Source organism: Armigeres subalbatus, chromosome 1, assembly GCF_024139115.2.
Source record: "Armigeres subalbatus isolate Guangzhou_Male chromosome 1, GZ_Asu_2, whole genome shotgun sequence".
Classification (NCBI taxonomy): Eukaryota; Metazoa; Arthropoda; class Insecta; order Diptera; family Culicidae; genus Armigeres; species Armigeres subalbatus.
In genome coordinates, this window is record NC_085139.1 from 102,406,197 (window position 1) to 102,423,928 (window position 17,732).

The 17,732-nt window shown below is 45.5% G+C and overlaps 1 protein-coding gene, 1 long non-coding RNA gene and 1 other non-coding gene across 4 annotated transcripts in view; 1 reads left to right on the forward strand and 2 right to left on the reverse strand.

Annotated features, from left to right (window-relative positions):
• LOC134203940 (uncharacterized) overlaps positions 1–17,732 on the reverse strand; it is a 272,474-nt gene that overhangs the window by 49,862 nt on the left and 204,880 nt on the right. The gene's annotated exons all lie outside the window — the stretch shown is intronic.
• On the forward strand, positions 2,153–2,224 carry Trnaq-cug (transfer RNA glutamine (anticodon CUG)). The gene has a single exon. It is a non-coding gene; the product is annotated as a tRNA-Gln (tRNA).
• LOC134218195 (uncharacterized protein DDB_G0284671-like) lies at positions 4,106–8,551 on the reverse strand (the record flags this gene model as incomplete). The annotated part of the gene is made up of 4 exons (XM_062697106.1): positions 8,518–8,551; positions 5,015–5,250; positions 4,393–4,459; positions 4,106–4,173 (listed from the first exon to the last, which is right to left on the reverse strand). Coding segments are annotated over exons 1-4 (405 nt in total), but the record flags the coding sequence as incomplete, so codon positions are not given.

A 17,732-nucleotide genomic window follows, 5' to 3' on the forward strand; every position in this document is an offset into this window, starting at 1 on the left:
CGTCAAGAATCCCTTAAAGATTTCGCCAAGAATCCCTTAAGAATCCCTTCAGGATTCCGTCAAGAATAATTTCAGGATTCCGTCAAGAATCCTTGCAGGATTCCGTCAAGAATCCTTACAGAATTCCGTCAAGAATCCTTTCAGGATTCCGTCAAGAACCCTTTCAGGATTCCGTCAAAAATCCCTTCAGGTTTCCGTCAAGAATCTTTTCAGGATTCCGCCAAGAATCCCATCAGGATTCCGTCAAGAATCCCTTCAGGATTCCGTCAAGAATTCCTTCAGGAATCTGGCAAGAACCCTTTCAGGATTCCGTCAAGAATCCAATCAGAAGAATCCCTTTAGGATATCGGCTTATTCTTCAAAAACATATCTACTGAGATCCTCTCTAGGAATCTTTGAAGTTCTAGAAGCTTGTTGAGAATCTCTTCAGAGCGCTACTCAAAATTGCTTCTGAATTATGTTGAGGGTTGATTCAGAATAAGAAACTAAAATTTTAATGAAGTGCGATCGTCATATGGCTTTCATAACTCGCCACGACGACAACAATCCATTTCATAGCCCTCACTTTATCCACCTAGCGCTCGAATTCGAACTGACAGTAGAATTTATCTTTCGAACAAAAGTGATTTTCAATCATCGTGGGTCGACCGAAAAAGTCTGCCAACAATTTGTACAAACACATTCCTCAAAAATATTTCTTGTGAATTGAATCACCACAACCACCACAACTGACAGGAACGGCGTTATGATGACGACAGCTCAACGAAGTCAATTGAATACGATTTTATCACATTCAATTAATTAATGTGACGATCAACATGTCCGCTCGCGTCGACGACGACGACGACGATCTCCACCACGTCTCATTCTCGGTCACGTGACGGGACGGGAGACGATCAAATGGATGGCGAAGTGTTCCGCGAAGATTTCAACGACTAGATTTGGAATCAAATCTGATCTCCAACGGCGATGAAGATCATTGGACGACGTCGATGGGAAATGGTTATTGTCGGGGAGGCTAAATTTAGGAAACCGTGGAAACGTGGCAAATGACGAAGTCACCGTCGTCGACGATGCTGATCCAAACAATTAATAAATGTTTGCATCCACCCACACGCCCTGGGAGAAATTTTCCGAAAACTGTCGGCCGGCGTTGAACAGGAAAAATGCATTCAACGTGAGGAAAATTCACCGCCATCCAAATGGGAAAGTAAGTCCGCCGGTTGTCGTTTTGTTTTTGTCTCCATTTTCTCGGCACAGTACACATGTCGTTCGTTACCGTGGGGAAAAGTGCACTTTCGTTTGGAAATCTTGCCGGTCGAGTGTTATTCTTAGACTGCCCCCGCAGATTCGGGCCCGCTTGGGAAGCCAAGTGCAATCGAGCGCGGGAAGACGGTTGTTCGCTCGATTTGTCACGGAAAATACGTTAGTGGATTTGGACCCGGCTGGACCGATTGAAACGGGCCACAAACCGGGTGCGAAAAAACCCAAACAAACTTGGCTCAAAATCAAGTAGTGCAGTCATTCGTGGACTGGCCATTGAGCTAATTTATACAAAGTCGCTTTTGAACGAAATTCATGTTCAATCAAGTGAAGAGTTGATTAAAAACACAAATTTACGTCGATCCTTCAACAGAATTAAAAGACACATGACGGAAAAATCGTTTGTATTTGAGTACAAGTCATTCGAAAAAGACTCGCAGCTTGGCATCTTGGCTTGCAAACGATGTTCGCCCGTAAGAGTAATAGAAGTGGCAATTGTTTACATGTGGCCCTTTCGTAATCGTAATCGTCCTGTCAACGTTGCCATCTTCAATAGCTTGCGATGCAAAGAGAATTGATAATCATCAGGCAAGGCAGCAAGGGTCCATCGCACACGTGAAAGTGACTCCCTCTGTTCCAATTTATCGTGGCGGCGGCTGACTGCTGTGTCTCTTATATTGTCACGAACATCGCGATGTGCCACAAACGAAATTTATTTTTTGGCAACGACCGTAGCCGGGCAGCTGGTTGGTTGGTGGCGAATAGCCATGATGAGATAATTTTCTCGACAGAGCAGAGCATGGTTTTTGGTTCCATTGAGACTGGGTGGCGACCAGACGTAAGAAAAACCGAAACATGTTCAGCGGATAGCAAAGCAAGGCAACATGTGGGTTCCATGGTGTAATGGTTAGCACTTTGGACTCTGAATCCAACGATCCGAGTTCAAATCTCGGTGGAACCTGGTGATATTTTTTAGATAGCTCAATGATTTTTTTTCCAAACTTAATTCGAATTTTGAGCAACATGTCTTCGATTTGTTTTTCCATTTCGGATTCCTACACGTAATGCAGTTCATATTTCTGAATGGAATTCAGTTTGGATTCCTGAACGGAATCCAGTTTAGATTCCTGAACGGAATCCAGTTTGGATTCCTGAACGGAATCCAGTTTGGATTCCTGACCGGAATACAGTTTGGATTCCTGAACGGAATCCAGTACGGATTCCTGAACGGAATTCAGTTCGGATTCCTGACCGGACGGAACGGAATATAGTTTGAATTCCTGAACGGAATCTAGTTTGAAATCCTGAACGTAATCCAGTTTGGATTCATGAACGGAATCCAGTTTGGATTCCTGACCGGAATCCAGTTTGTATTCCTTGTCGGATTCCAGTTTGGATTCCTGACCGGAATACAGTTCGGAATACTGAACGGAATCCAGTTTGAAAACCTGAACGAAATCCAGTTTGGATTCCTGAACGGAATCCAGTTTGGATTCCTGAACGGAATCCAGTTTGAATTCCTGACCAGAATCCAGTTTGAATTACTGAACGGAATCCAGTTTAAAATCCTGAACGGAATCCAGTTTGGATTCCTGACTGGAATATAGTTTGGATTCCTGAACGGAATATAGTTTGGATTCCTGAACGGAATCCAGATTGGATTTCTAAACGGAATCCTGTTTGGATTCATGAACGGAATCCTGTTTGGATTACTGAACGGAATCCGGTTTGGATTCCTCTACGGAATCCGGTTTGGGTTCCTTTACGGAATCCGGTTTGGATTCCCCAACGGAATCCGGTTTGGATTCCAGAACGGAATCCAGTTTGGATTCCTGAATGAGATCCAGTTTGGATTCCTGAATGGAATACAGTTTGGATTCCTGAATGAGATCCAGTTTGGAATCTTGAATGAAATCCAGTTTGGATTTCTGAATGAGATCCAGTTTGGATTCCTGAATGGAATCCAGTTTGGATTTCTGAATGGAATCCAGTTTGGATTCCTGAATGAGATCCAGTTTGGATTCCTGAATGGAATCCAGTTTGGATTCCTGAATGAGATCCAGTTTGGATTACTGAATGAGATCCAGTTTGGATTCCTCAACGGAATCCGGTTTGGATTCCTCAACGGATACAGTTTGGATTCCTCAACGAAATCCGGTTTGGATCCCCAACGGAATCCGGTTATGATTCCTGAACGGAATCCAGTTTGGATTCCTGAACGGAATCCAGTTTGAATTACTGAGCGGAATTCAGTTTGGATTCCTGAACGGAATCCAGTTTGTATTCCTGACCGGAATCCAATTTGTATTCCTGACCGGAATCCAGTTTGAAATCCTGAACGGATTTTAGTTCGGATCCCTGAACGGAATCCAGTTTGGATTCATGACCGGAATACAGTTCGGATTACTGAACGGAATCCAGTTTAAAATCATAAACGGAATCCAATTCGGATTCCTTAACTGAATCCAGTTCGAATTCTTGAACGGAATCCAGTTCGAGTTCCTGAGCGGAATCCAGTTTGGGTCCTTGAACGAAATCCAGTTTGGATTCCTGAACGGAATATAGTTTGGATTCCTGAACGGAATGCAGATTGGATTTCTAAACGGAATCCTGTTTGAATTCCTGAACGAAATCCTGTTTGGATTCATGAACGGAAACCTGTTTGGATTCCTGAAAGGAATCCGGTTTGGATTCCTCAACGGCATCTGGTTTGGGTTCCTCAACGGAATCCGGTTTGGATTCGCCAACGGAATCCAGTTTGGATTCCTGAACGGAATCCAGTTTGGATTCCTGAATGGAATCCAGTTTGGATTTCTGAATGGAATCCAGTTTGGATTCCTGAATGAGATCCAGTTTGGATTCCTGAATGGAATCCAGTTTGGATTCCTGAATGAGATCCAGTTTGGATTACTGAACAGAATCCGGTTTGAATTCCTCAACGGAATCCGGTTTGGATTCCTCAACGGATACAGTTTGGATTCCTCAACGAAATCCGGTTTGGATCCCCAACGGAATCCGGTTATGATTCCTGAACGGAATCCAGTTTGGATTCCTGAACGGAATCCAGTTTGAATTACTGAGCGGAATTCAGTTTGGATTCCTGAACGGAATCCAGTTTGTATTCCTGACCGGAATCCAATTTGTATTCCTGACCGGAATCCAGTTTGAAATCCTGAACGGATTTTAGTTCGGATCCCTGAACGGAATCCAGTTTGGATTCATGACCGGAATACAGTTCGGATTACTGAACGGAATCCAGTTTAAAATCATAAACGGAATCCAATTCGATTCCTTAACTGAATCCAGTTCGAATTCTTGAACGGAATCCAGTTCGAGTTCCTGAGCGGAATCCAGTTTGGGTCCTTGAACGAAATCCAGTTTGGATTCCTGAACGGAATATAGTTTGGATTCCTGAACGGAATGCAGATTGGATTTCTAAACGGAATCCTGTTTGAATTCCTGAACGAAATCCTGTTTGGATTCATGAACGGAAACCTGTTTGGATTCCTGAAAGGAATCCGGTTTGGATTCCTCAACGGCATCTGGTTTGGGTTCCTCAACGGAATCCGGTTTGGATTCGCCAACGGAATCCAGTTTGGATTCCTGAACGGAATCCAGTTTGGATTCCTGAATGGAATCCAGTTTGGATTCCTGAATAAGATCCAGTTTGGATTCCTGAATGGAGTCCAGTTTAGATTTCTGAATGGAATCCAGTTTGGATTCCTGAATGGAATCCAGTTTGGATTCCTGAATGAGATCCAGTTTGGATTCCTGAATGGAATCCAGTTTGGATTCCTGAATGAGATCCAGTTTGGAATCTTGAATGCAATCCAGTTTGGATTCCTGAATGAGATCCAGTTTGGATTCCTGAATGGAATCCAGTTTGGATTTCTGAATGGAATCCAGTTTGGATTCCTGAATGAGATCCATTTTGGATTCCTGAATGGAATCCAGTTTGGATTCCTGAGTGAGATCCAGGTTGGATTACTGAACAGAATCCGGTTTAATTCCTCAACGGAATCCGGTTTGGATTCCTCAACGGATATAGTTTGGATTCCTCAGCGAAATCCGGTTTGGATTCCCCAACGGAATCCGGTTTTGATTCCTGAACGGAATCCAGCTTGGATTCCTGAGCGGAATCCGGTTTGAATTACTGAGCGGAATTCAGTTTGGATTCCTGAACGGAATCCAGTTTGTGTTCCTGACCGGAATCCAGTTTTTATTCCTGACCGGAATCCAATTTGTATTACTGAACGGAATCCAGTTTGAAATACTGCACGGATTTTAGTTCGGATCCCTGAACGGAATCCAGTTTGGATTCATGACCGGAATACAGTTCGGATTACTGAACGGAATCCAGTTTAAAATCCTAAACGGAATCCAGTTCGGATTCCTGAACGGAAACCAGTTCGGATTCCTGTACGAAATCCAGTTCGGATTCCTGAACGGAATCCAGTTCGGATTCCTGAACGGAATCCAGTTCGGATTCCTGAACGGAATCAAGTTTAGATTCCTGAACGGAATCTAGTTTGGATTCCTGAACGGAATCCAGTTCAGATTCCTGAACGGAATACAGTTCGGATTCCTTAACGAAATCCAATTCGGATTCCTGAACGGAATCCAATTCGGATTCCTTAACTGAATCCAGTTCGAATTCATGGACGGAATCCAGTTCGGATTCCTGAACAGAATCTAGTTTGGATTCCTGAACGAAATCCAGTTTTAATTCCCTGAACGGAATCCAGTTCGGATTCCTGAACGGAATCCAGTTCGGATTCCTGAACGGAATCCAGCTCGGATTCCTGAACGGAATCCAGTTCGGATTCCTGAACGGAATCCAGTTCGGATTCCTGAACGGAATCCAGTTCGGATTCCTGAACGGAATGCAGTTCGGATTCCTGAACGGAATCCAGTTCGGATTCCTGAACGGAATCCAGTTCGGAATCCTGAACGGAATGCAGTTCGGATTCCTGTACGGAATCCAGTTCGGATTCCTGAACGGAATCCAGTTCGGATTCCTGACCGGAATACAGTTCAGATTACTTAACGGAATTCAGTTTGAAATCCTGAATGGAATCCAGTTTGGATTCCTGAACGGAATATAGTTTGGATTCCTGAACGGAATCAAGTTTGGATTCCTGAACGGAATGCAGTTCGGATTCCTGAACTGAATCCAGTTCGGATTCCTGAACGGAATCCAGTTCGGATTCCTGAACGGAATCCAGTTCGGAATCCTGAACGGAATCCAGTTCGGAATCCTGAACGGAATGCAGTTCGGATTCCTGAACGGAATCCAGTTCGGATTCCTGCCCGGAATACAGTTCGGATTACTGAACGGAATCCAGTTTGAAATCCTGAACGGAATCCAGTTTGGATTCCTGAACGGAATATAGTTTGGATTCCTGAACGGAATCAAGTTTGGATTCCTGAACGGAATCCAGTTTGGATTCCTGAACGGAATCCAGTTTGGATTCCTGAACGGAATCCAGTTTGGATTCCTGAACGGAATCCAGTTTGGATTCCTGAACGGAATCCAGTTTGGATTCCTGAACGGAATCCACTTTGGATTCCTGAACGGAATCCAGTTTGGATTCCTGAACGGAATCCAGTTTGGATTCCTGAACGGAATCCAGATTGGATTTCTAAACGAAATCCTGAATAATATCTAGTTCGAATTCCTGAACCGAATCCTGTTCGAATTACTAGAAGAGTCTAGTTCGAATTTCTGGACGAAATCCATTAAGAATTCCTTGATGGATTCCAGTTCGGATTCCTCAACGGAATCCAATTCGAATTGATAAACGGAATTTAGTTCGGACTTTTGAACAAAGTATGTATAGTACGGATTCCTAAAAGCACTTCTGAAAATTTATCTTTCGTATTTTGAAAAAGGATATTTTTTTTGCTATTTCCTAATTTCTTTTTCAAACGAACTGGTCGAAACCTTGAGCGAAATTCAATGTTTCTTGGTCACGTAAAAACATCTTTCTCGGAATTCGACATAAAATCCTATGCAAGTTTCTAATGGATCCTGGATTGCCAGGCCTACTGCTAGTCAAGGCCATAGTATCGCTTGTTTACCCCCTAAATCAACGAAAAACCGCAGTCTTCTAACGAACAATAAACACTGTTTGACAAGCGCCACCTGTTGTGAGCCAAAATTTTATGAAATCGAAACGGAAAAATCTCGCTGAGCCAAGTGCAAAAATGCCAACCTTACTGAAGCAGAACAAGTTGAGCGCGGTCGGGGCGCAGACTGCGGATCATTATTATTCCGCGATTCGAGAACAACAGGAAATAACGCAAGACAACGCAGACAGCGCCGCAAATCCACGTGGTTTTCGTCGTCGCGGTTGCTTCGTTTTTGTTTGTCGGTTGTCCATCATTCGCCGCAAACTGCGTGATGACGGACGCAAGAAACCGGAGAAAAACAAAAAGCGAGATTCGGATTCCGGTTGGACAGGATTTAAAACTTTGGTGTTTTTTTTTTTGCTGTTCTAAAAACCGAATCGCGCACATCAAATCGTCATAATTAGGGGAAATCGCTAAGGTTAATCCGTCCCAGTGTGTGAGTGCATTCGATCAAAATTTTGTTGCTTTGCTGTCTGTCGATGTCATCCCTCCCTCCATCGCAGCGCGGTGCTGCCACACCGCAATCTCAAATGCATTGAGAAAAAAAAGGGTACTTGATATCGATGTGTGCGAGTGTGTAATCATTTTTAATGGTTGGATTTTGTTTATATTATTATTTGAGCGCCTACTGCGATGATTATTCGGCGAAGGCTATTGGGATTTTTGGATAACAACTGAGATGGTAGGGATGATATAAATTAATCAATTATTTTAATTAAATTATTTTACTGGCGATGAAAATTCATTACCAAAAAAACAATTTATTAGTAATCAATGCAAACATTTTGTTAACAAATCAAGAAGAAATTTTTTTTTGTATCTTTATTAAGGAGACTTTCAGCCCGAGGCTGGCTCGTCTCCGTCAAGAAGAAATTGTCAAAATAACTTATCCGCATAAACGATTTTTTATTGCCCACCAATTGGTTCAAAAATAGAGTATAACGATAGAGTCAAATTATGTTTACTTCAGTTCATAGACGTTTTTTTTTCAAATCTGGTTAGACAGCCATCATGGCCAATCACATTTAAAATTAGGATTCAAACGAGAAATCTTTTAATCGCTCATATCGCGTTATCGCGCACCCCTAATCAATTATTCAAAAACTTGCACGACATCCCTACCATTAGGAGGTGTGAGGCGGAGGGTCTTCTGCATGTTTGGTGGGTTGTTGTGCCTATGCTGTTGCACAAAAACGAATATAAAATGCTGGAAAAGGGCGACTAAATTGCATCGTTTTGGAAGTGTTGACTCTTCCTTGCGTTGTTTTCGTTCTTCCTGCGTGGGCCGTGAATTACTTATTCAATTTTGAGATCTTTTTTGTGCAACGCTGCAGAAGTAGGTAATTTGCGAATCTTGGACAAACAACAATAAATTTGTGCATGCTTGCGTTAGTTTTTTTTCTTCTGCGGCATAGAATCCGCGATGTGGAATAAGGCACATAGGAAAGTACTAACCATTCACATCATAAAAACGATGGAGAGATGGGCCAAAGGCAAAAAATAACGAGTTTTAAAAAGCTGAACGAATGGCTTTTAAATTTAAATTCGAAAAAAAAAGAAAATAATTATTAAAAGCGAAGCGGAGTTTTGCGAAATGGATAAAGTTCCACAGTCCATCGTGTCGTTATGATAAATGAGCAAAAATAACTTCTTTTCCTCTACTGTTCTCAGAAGCGAGAAGCGTCAGAGCTCGAATGAGCAAAAACTTACACAAATTTGCCGGTTCTCGGTTCCTTGCTGACGTTGGATTACAATACTTCCCGAAAGGGTATGCTGAAACTTCCTGAAGTGGCTGCTGTTGGGGACACCTTGCGCTCGATAATTAATTATCGGCTTGCCTCACAACTAGTTGTTGCACCTGGTCTGCACTATCTGCTTTCTACCAACAAACTTGAAACTATTGCACACTATTCAGCGGAAAAATCGCCTCACTTCCAGAGCCAAAATTCACTTTCGATGAACCCCCTTTCGATTATCGGAACAATGACCAAGTCACTCGCGCACACCCGATTGGTCGGCGTTGGTTCTCCGGTCGGAGCAGCACTTCCGTCGTAGCGCACCGCAAACTGCAAGCGAAACCGACCCGAGCAAACAACTCTGATCAGCGAAATCCGAGTGCTAAAATCCGGCGGAATCAGCGGAAAAGTAAAACTAGCGAATAATATTTTATTGGTAAACTGCTGCGAATTCGCGGTGATGCGAGGATAGGAGAGAACACCAAAAATTATCGAGAGCTGCCGAACTGAGTAGCGAACAAACCACGCGCGTGTGTACCGACTGGGAAAAGTTTTTACCGAAACTAAAAAACTGCGACGGCTGATGAGTTGAGCAGCGATGATGACGACCGGCCGACCCTCCGACGAGACCGAAACCACCGACGACAAAATATCTTTGAATGTGTGTCGCCAAGACGCGTGTGTATCCATCCGATGTGTCATCTGCACATCACACACAGCCGGACTTCGTTGTTCTCTTGGTCCGATCAGCACCCCCTTCACCGAGTATCGTGTTGTTGCATCGTGCTTCAATTGCACACACATTGGCAAAAATTGGTCTCGGAAATCACAAACACGATAAAATCCAATCACGCACACATGTTTGGCTCGATATTGACGGCCGACTATGCTGCCGAATATTCTCGCTTAACTTTTCAAAAGGTCCTAAGTAACATTTTTTTCATGAATTAATTTGAATAGCCCAATCAACAGACCAATATGAATGCTTTTGATTGCAGTACTCAAATTAATTCATGAAAAAAATGTTACTTAGGACCTTTTGAAAAGTTAAGCGAGTATTCATCATCGCCGGCGTGCGGCGGCTCTATTCAGCGCAAAACAAAGAAAACCAGCCGCCGTCGACTGTGCGCGCACACCATCAAAGCAAACACATGTGCGCGGCTGGAATTGATGATCGTCTGCAGAACCGACGGGACCGCGTGTTGAATGGTGGCGGACAATCATCGTCATCGTGCGCGACGAAAGATGATCGTCATCGTCATCGGGTGGGAAAGGAAAGGGTGTAGAACCGTGTGCGCAGCTCCTGGCGCAGGGAGTCCGCGTGCGACCTCATAATACCGCTGTTACTGAGGCTGACAGTTTGGATAAGCGACCAAAGTGCAACAGTGGAACGAAACCAGAAAAATTGTTGGCTAAAAGCTTTGATGCTGAATATAATTTTTGGTTCTAATCCTTATGCTACGTTTAGACAGGGCAATTGAATTGAACAAATCGCTCGCATTGAATATCTAAACATCTAACTCAGTTAAATGAAAAAAGAATCGAACATGTTCAACTTTTTGGGAAGTCAATTGAATCAAACTGAGTGTAGTTCAGTTTGCTTGCCCTGTTAAAACGTAGAATTACAGCACAGACATTACAGGATTATATCTGTGAGACCATAGATGGCCGGAATGAAATTATGACTTGATGCTCGCCGATTGACACGCTGAGGTGCGAATCAATAAACACACGCTGAAGGCCTTTACCCCAACTCCACATTCCCCTTCTTCTCCCATTAAAAATGCAAACAAATGCTTGTTTTTCTCCTGAGTTTTTTAAATGAGACGAAGGTGAATATTTGTTGCATTTGAGCAACCGGTTAACTCCTGGTTGGTGCGAAAAGAATCGATTTGGTTGTTAAACTGAAGCCAAAATTTTCTATTGTGCCGGAGCCAAACATTGAAGATTGCGGTTATGTTCGTTTCAGATCCTATATTGAGAAGTATTGTTATTATTTGAAAAAATAAAAATAAACTTAGTTTGAATTTTGTATTTTTTTAACAAATATTTTCACATTATATTTCGAGTGGAAAATTAGTAGGAATGCATTTCAATTGCACTCGTCACGAAATTTCACGAGATTCAACATCTGATTGGAACAGGAATGCATGTGAACCATCGTAAAGTCAAGTAGAGTCTCGCGCATTTGTGCGCCCTCATGGAGCATCGAAAGAGACATTCGAAGAGCGGGAAATGTTTGACAGCCAAGTAACTGCAAAATAATTTTGCTTATGGGATGGATTTCAAAATATCCCTCTACTCTCTTGAGAGCAGAAAAGCGGTTCTATTCGCAGCACCCAGGTTAACTCCATTGAAAATTACACACACACAAATAAACTTTTCTCAACATCATGATTTTATTACCAAAACAATGATTTAGAACATGGGTTCCTAAACTGTGGGTCGCGAGAGATAAAACATGAGTGATACTCAGAGACAGTTGACAAAAAAATCTCTTTTATTTTTCACAATTTTTAACAACCAAATAAAATTTATTCAGTGAGTGCAACCAATAGATGGATATTTGAGTTTTCGAAATGTAACTTCAATCTGACAAAATGGTGCACGCCAAATACACGCGGGCGCGTGTACAGGAAATACACCGGCGTGTATTACATGCCCGTGTATTTACTGTGCGCGCGCCCGCGTGGCTCCGGCGTGTATTATTTAGACGTATCGAAGTGACATTTAGACAACTCATATATCCATCTATTAGTTGCACTCACTGAATGAATTTCATTCGATTGTTAAAAATTGTGAAAAATAAAAGCAGATTTTTTGCCAACTATAATTCGAGATTTTCTTTTTCGAGAGGACTTCTTTTGTTATCTGAGATTTTAGCAAATACAATGAAGTTCAAATTTATTTTAAAAAATCCAAATCTTACCTAAATGCAATCCAAAACTAAGCGATGTTGAACTTCATTACTAATAAGATTTAAAAACAACTCAATAAAGATAATGTAAATCCAAATCAAATCCAAATCCAACCCAAATTCAAACCAAATTCAATCCAAATCCAGATCAAATCCAAATCAGTCAAATCAATCCAAATCAATCCAGTCAATCCAAATCCAGATCCAGTCAGATCCAGTCCAAGATCCAGTCAATCAATCCAGATCAGTCCAAGTCCAGTCCAATCAATCCAGGTCAGTCAGATCAGTCCAGGTCCAGTCCAGTCGATCCAAGTCAATCCAGATCCAGTCAGATCAGTCCAGAGTCGGTCAGATCCAGTCCAGATCAGTCCAGGTCAGTCCAGAGTCCAGTCCAGATCCAGTCAAGTCAGTCAGTCCAGATCCAGTCAGGTCAGTCAAGTCCAGTCCAGTCAGAGTCCAGTCAATCCAGATCGGTCCAGATCAGTCAGATCCAGTCAGGTCAGTCCAGGTCAGTCCAAGTCAGGTCCAGATCCAGTCAGTCAGTCGATCCAGTCCAGAGGTCAGTCAAAAGTCAGTCCAGGTCAGTCAGGTCAAGTCCAGATCAGTCCAGATCCAGTCCAGGTCAGTCCAGGTCAGTCAAATCCAGTCCAGATCAGTCAGGTCAGTCAGTCAGTCCAGATCCAGTCAGATCAGTCAGGTCAGTCAGATCCAGTCAGGTCGATCCAGGTCAGTCCAGATCAGTCCAGATTTCAGGTCCAGGTCAGGTCAGTCCAGTCAGGTCAATTCAGTCCAGGTCCAGTCAGTCCAGTCAGGATCCAGTCAGGTCCAGTCAGTCCAGTCAGTCCAGATCCGGTCAGGTCAGTCCAGGTCAGTCCAAGATCCAGTCCAGATCCAGTCAGAGTCAGTCAGGGTCAGGTCCAGATCCAGTCCAGATCAGTCCAAGTCAGTCAGATCCAGTCCAGGTCAGTCCAGATCCAGTCAGTCAGATCCAGTCCGTCAGTCAGGTCAGTCAGGTCAGTCCAGGTCAGTCAGGTCGATTCCAGATCCAGTCCAGTCGGTCAGGTCGGTCAGTCAGGTCCGGTCCAGGTCAGTCGATCCAGTCCAGGTCGGTCAGGTCAGTCCAGTCAGGTCGAATTCCAGTCAGTCCAGATCAGTCAGATCCAGTCAGATCAGTCAGATTCCGGTCAGATCCAGTCAGATCCGGTCAAGTCAGTCCAGGTCAGTCCGTCAGTCCAGGTCAGTCAGGTCAGTCCAAGGTCAGTCAAGATCCAGTCAGATCAGTCAAAGTCAGTCAAGATCCAGTCCAGATCGGTCCAAGATCCAGTCAGATCCAGTCCAGGTCAAGTCAGGTCCAGTCCAGGTCCAGTCAGATCCAGTCCAAGTCAGTCAGATCCAGTCCAGGTCAGTCAGGTCAGTCAGGAGTCAGTCCAGTCAGAGTCAGTCCAGGTCAGTCCAGGTCAGTCCCAGTCCAGTCAGTCGGTCCAGATCAGTCAAGGTCAGATCCAGTCAGATCCAGGTCAGTCAAGGTCAGTCCAGATCCAGTCAGATCCAGTCCAGATCGGTCCAGTCAGGTCAGTCCAGTCCAGATCCAGTCAGATCGATCAGTCAGGTCAGTCCAGATCAGTCAGGTCAGTCCAGGTCAGTCCAGATCAGTCCAGGTCCAGTCCAGGTCAGATCCAGTCCAGATCAGTCCAGGTCCAGTCAGATCAGTCAAGTCAGTCCAGGTCAGTCCAGATCCAGTCAGGTCAGTCCAGGTTCGGTCAGATCCGGTCAAGTCAGTCCAGGTCAGTCAGTCAGGTCAGTCAGATCCGGTCAGATCAGTCAGGTCAGTCCAGATCCAGTCCAGGTCGGTCCAGATCAGTCCAGATCCAGTCCAGATCAAGATCGGTCCAAGTCAGTCAGATCCAGTCCAGGTCCAGTCCAGGTCAGTCAGATCCAGTCAAGGTCCAGTCCAGATCCAGTCAGGTCAGTCCAGGTCAGTCCAGGTCAGTCAGATCCGGTCAGGAGTCAGTCCAGGTCAGTCCAGTCAGTCAGTCCAGGTCCAGTCAGGTCAGTCAGATCAGTCCAGGTCGGTCCAAGATCCAGTCCAGGTCAGTCAGATCAGTCCAGTCCAAGTCGGTCAGGTCAGTCCAGGTCAGTCAGGTCAGTCAAGATCCAGTCCAGATCCGGTCAGTCGGTCAGATCCAGTCCAGTCCAGTCCAGGTCCAGTCCAGGTCAGTCCAGGTCGGTCCAGATCCAGTCCAGATCAGTCAGGTCAGTCAGGTCGGTCAGAGTCAGTCCAGGTCAGTCCCAGTCAGTCAAAGAGTCCAGTCAGTCGGTCCAGGTCGGTCAGGTCAGTCAGGTCAGTCCAGGTCAGTCAGGTCGGTCAGATCCAGTCAGGTCGGTCAGATCAGTCAGGTCCAGTCCAGGTCAGTCCAGGTCAGTCAAGTCCAGTCAGATCAGTCAGGTCAGTCCAGATCCAGTCCAGATCAGTCAGGTCCAGTCCAGATCCAGTCAAGTCCAGTCAGGTCCAGTCAGATCCAGTCCAGATCAGTCAGATCGATCCAGTCAGTCAGGTCAGTCAGATCCAGTCCAGATCCAGTCAGGTCAGTCCAGGTCCAGTCCAGGTCAGTCCAGATCCAGTCCAGATCCAGTCAGGTCAGTCCAGATCCAGTCAGGTCAGTCCAGGTCAGTCCAGGTCCAGTCAGATCCAGTCCAGGTCAGTCGGGATCCAGAGTCAGTCAATCCAGTCAGATCCAGTCCAGATCCAGTCAGGTCAGTCCAGTCAATCCGATCAAGTCCAGTCCAAGTCAGAGTCGATCCAGTCCAAGTCAGTCAGTCAGTCCAGATCCAGTCCAGATCCAGTCAGATCAGTCCAAGATCCAGTCCAGATCCAGTCCAGGTCAGTCAGATCCAGTCAGGTCAGTCAGTCCAGGTCAGTCCAGTCAGTCCAAGGTCAGTCCAGATCAGGTCCAGGTCAGTCCAGATCCAGTCCAGATCCAGTCAGGTCAGTCCAGATCAGTCAGGTCCAGATCAGGTCCAGTCCAGATCAGTCCAGATCCAGTCCAGATCCAGTCAGGTCAGTCCAGGTCCAGTCCAGGTCAGTCCAGGTCAAGTCAGGTCAGTCCAGGTCGGTCAGTCAGGTCAGTCCAAGTCAGTCCAGGTCAGTCCAGATCGGTCAGGTCAGTCAAGTCGGTCAGGTCAGTCCAGGTCAGTCCAAGTCAGTCCAGTCCAGGTCCAGTCCAGGTCGGTGATCAGTCAGGTCCAGTCCCAGGTCCAGTCCAGGTCAGTCCAGGTCAGTCCAGATCGGTCAGGTCGGTCAGGTCAGTCAGTCCAGTCCGGTCAGGTCAGTCCAGATCCGGTCAGGTCAGTCCAGAGTCCAGTCAAGGTCGGTCCAGGTCAGGTCAAGGTCAGTCCAGGTCCAGTCAGGTCCAGTCCAGTCCAGGTCAGTCCAGTCCAGGTCGGGTCAGGTCCAGTCAGGTCCAGGTCGGATCCCGGTCAGGTCGGTCCAGTCCAGGTCAGTCGGTCCAGGTCCAGTCGGTCAGTCCAGGTCCGGTCCAGGTCGGTCCAGGTCCGGTCCAGATCGGTCCAGGTTCGGTCAGTCAGGAATTCAGTCGAGGTCGGTCCAGGTCAGTCCAGGTCCGGTCCAGGTCAGTGGTTTGGTTGGTTTGGATGGTTTGGACGGATGGTTGGACTGGATTTGGTTGGATTGGTTGGTTGGTTGTGGATTGGTTGGACTGGACCGGTTTGGTTGGTTGATTGGTTGAACGGACGGTTTGGATGGATTTGGATGGTTGGTTGGTTGGATTTGGTTGGTTTGGTTGGTTGGTTGGTTTGGACGGACAGTTTGGTTGGACTGGATTGGTTATTGAACTGTTGGTTTGGTTGGTTGGATTGGTTAGTTGGTTGGTTTGGTTGGTTTGGACTGGTTGGTTTGGTGGTTGGTTTGGTTGAATTTGAACGGTTTGGTTGGTTTGGAACTGGTTGGTTGGTTTGGTTGGTTGGACTGGTTGGACGGTTGAATTGGTTGGTTTGGACGGTTTGGTTGGTTTGACTGGTTGGTTTGGATTGGTTTGGTTGGTTTGGACGGTTTGGACGGACTGGTTGGTTTGGTTGGTTTGGTTGGACTGGACGGTTTGGACGGATTTGGTTGGTTGGACTGGATTGGTTGGTTGGTTTGGACTGGTTGGTTGGACTGGTTGGTTGGTTGGTTTGGACGGACGGTTGGTTGGTTGGTTGGTTTGGATGGTTGGTTGGTTGGATTTGGTTGGACGGTTTGGACTGGACAGTTGGTTGGTTGGTTGGATTTGGTTGGTTCGGTTGGTTTGGACGGTTTGGACGGTTGGACTGGGTTGGTTGGATTGGGTGGTTGGTTTTGGACAGTTGGTTTGGATTGGTTTGTTTGGTTGGTTTGGTTGGTTTAGACGGTTTGGTTGGTTGGACTGGTTGGTTGGTTGGAATTTGGTTGGTTTGGTTGGTTTGGTTGGTTTTGGTTGGTTGGACTGGTTGGTTTGGTTGGTTGGTTTGGACTGGTTGGTTGGATTGGACTGGTTGGTTTGGACAGTTTGGTTGGTTTGGTTGGTTTGGTTGGTTTGGACGGTTGGACTGGTTTGGTTGGTTTGGTTGGTTTGGTTGGACTGGTTTGGATTGGTTGGTTGGTTGAACAATTTGGTTTGGACGGATTGGTTGGTTGGTTGGTTTGGATGGTTGGTTGAACTGGTTTGGACAGATTTGGACTGGTTGGTTGGACTGGTTTGGTTGGTTTGGATTGGTTTGGTTGGTTTTGGACTGGACGGATTTTGGTTGGTTTGGTTTGGTTGGTTGGTTGGACTGGTTGGTTTGGACTGGACGGTTTGGTTGGTTGGACGGTTTGGATTGGTTGGACGGACTGGTTGGTTTGGACGGTTGGTTTGGTTGGTTGGACTGGTTTGGTTGGTTGGTTGGTTGGTTGGACTGGATTGGTTGGACGGTTTGGTTGGTTGGTTTGGTTGGACGGTTGGTTTGGTTGGTTGGTTGGACTGGTTGGTTTGGTTGGTTTGGTTGGATTTGGATTGGTTTGGTTGGTTTGGTTGGACTGAATTGGACTGGTTTGGTTTGGACTGGTTGGTTTGGTTTGGACGGTTGGTTTGGTTGAATTTGGTTGGATTTTGGTTTGGACGGATTGGACGGTTTGGATGGTTTGGACGGTTGGTTTGGTTGGTTTGGTTGGTTGGATTTGGTTGGTTTGGTTGGTTGGATTGGTTTGGTTGGTTGGTTTGGTTGGTTGGTTGGACTGGACTGGTTGGATTGGTTGGTTGGAATTTGGATTGGTTTGGTTGGTTTGGTTGGTTTGGATTGGTTGGTTTGGATTGGACAGATGGATTGGTTTGGTTGGTTTGGTTGGTTGGATTGGTTGGTTTGGACGGTTTGGTTGGACTGGTTGGTTTGGATTGGTGGTTGGACGGATTTGGACTGGTTGGACGGTTGGATTGGTTTTGGACGGTTTGGTTTGGTTTGTTGGATTGGTTGGTTTGGACAGTTTGAACTGGACTGGTTGGACTGGTTTGGTTGGTTGGATTGGTTGTTGGTTTGGAGTTGGTTGGTTGGACTGGTTGGACGGTTTGGTTGGTTTGGGATTGGACCCAGTTTGGATTGGTTGGTTGGTTTGGTTGGTTTGGTTTGGTTGGTTTGGTTGGTTGGTTGGACTGGATTGGACTGGTTGGTTT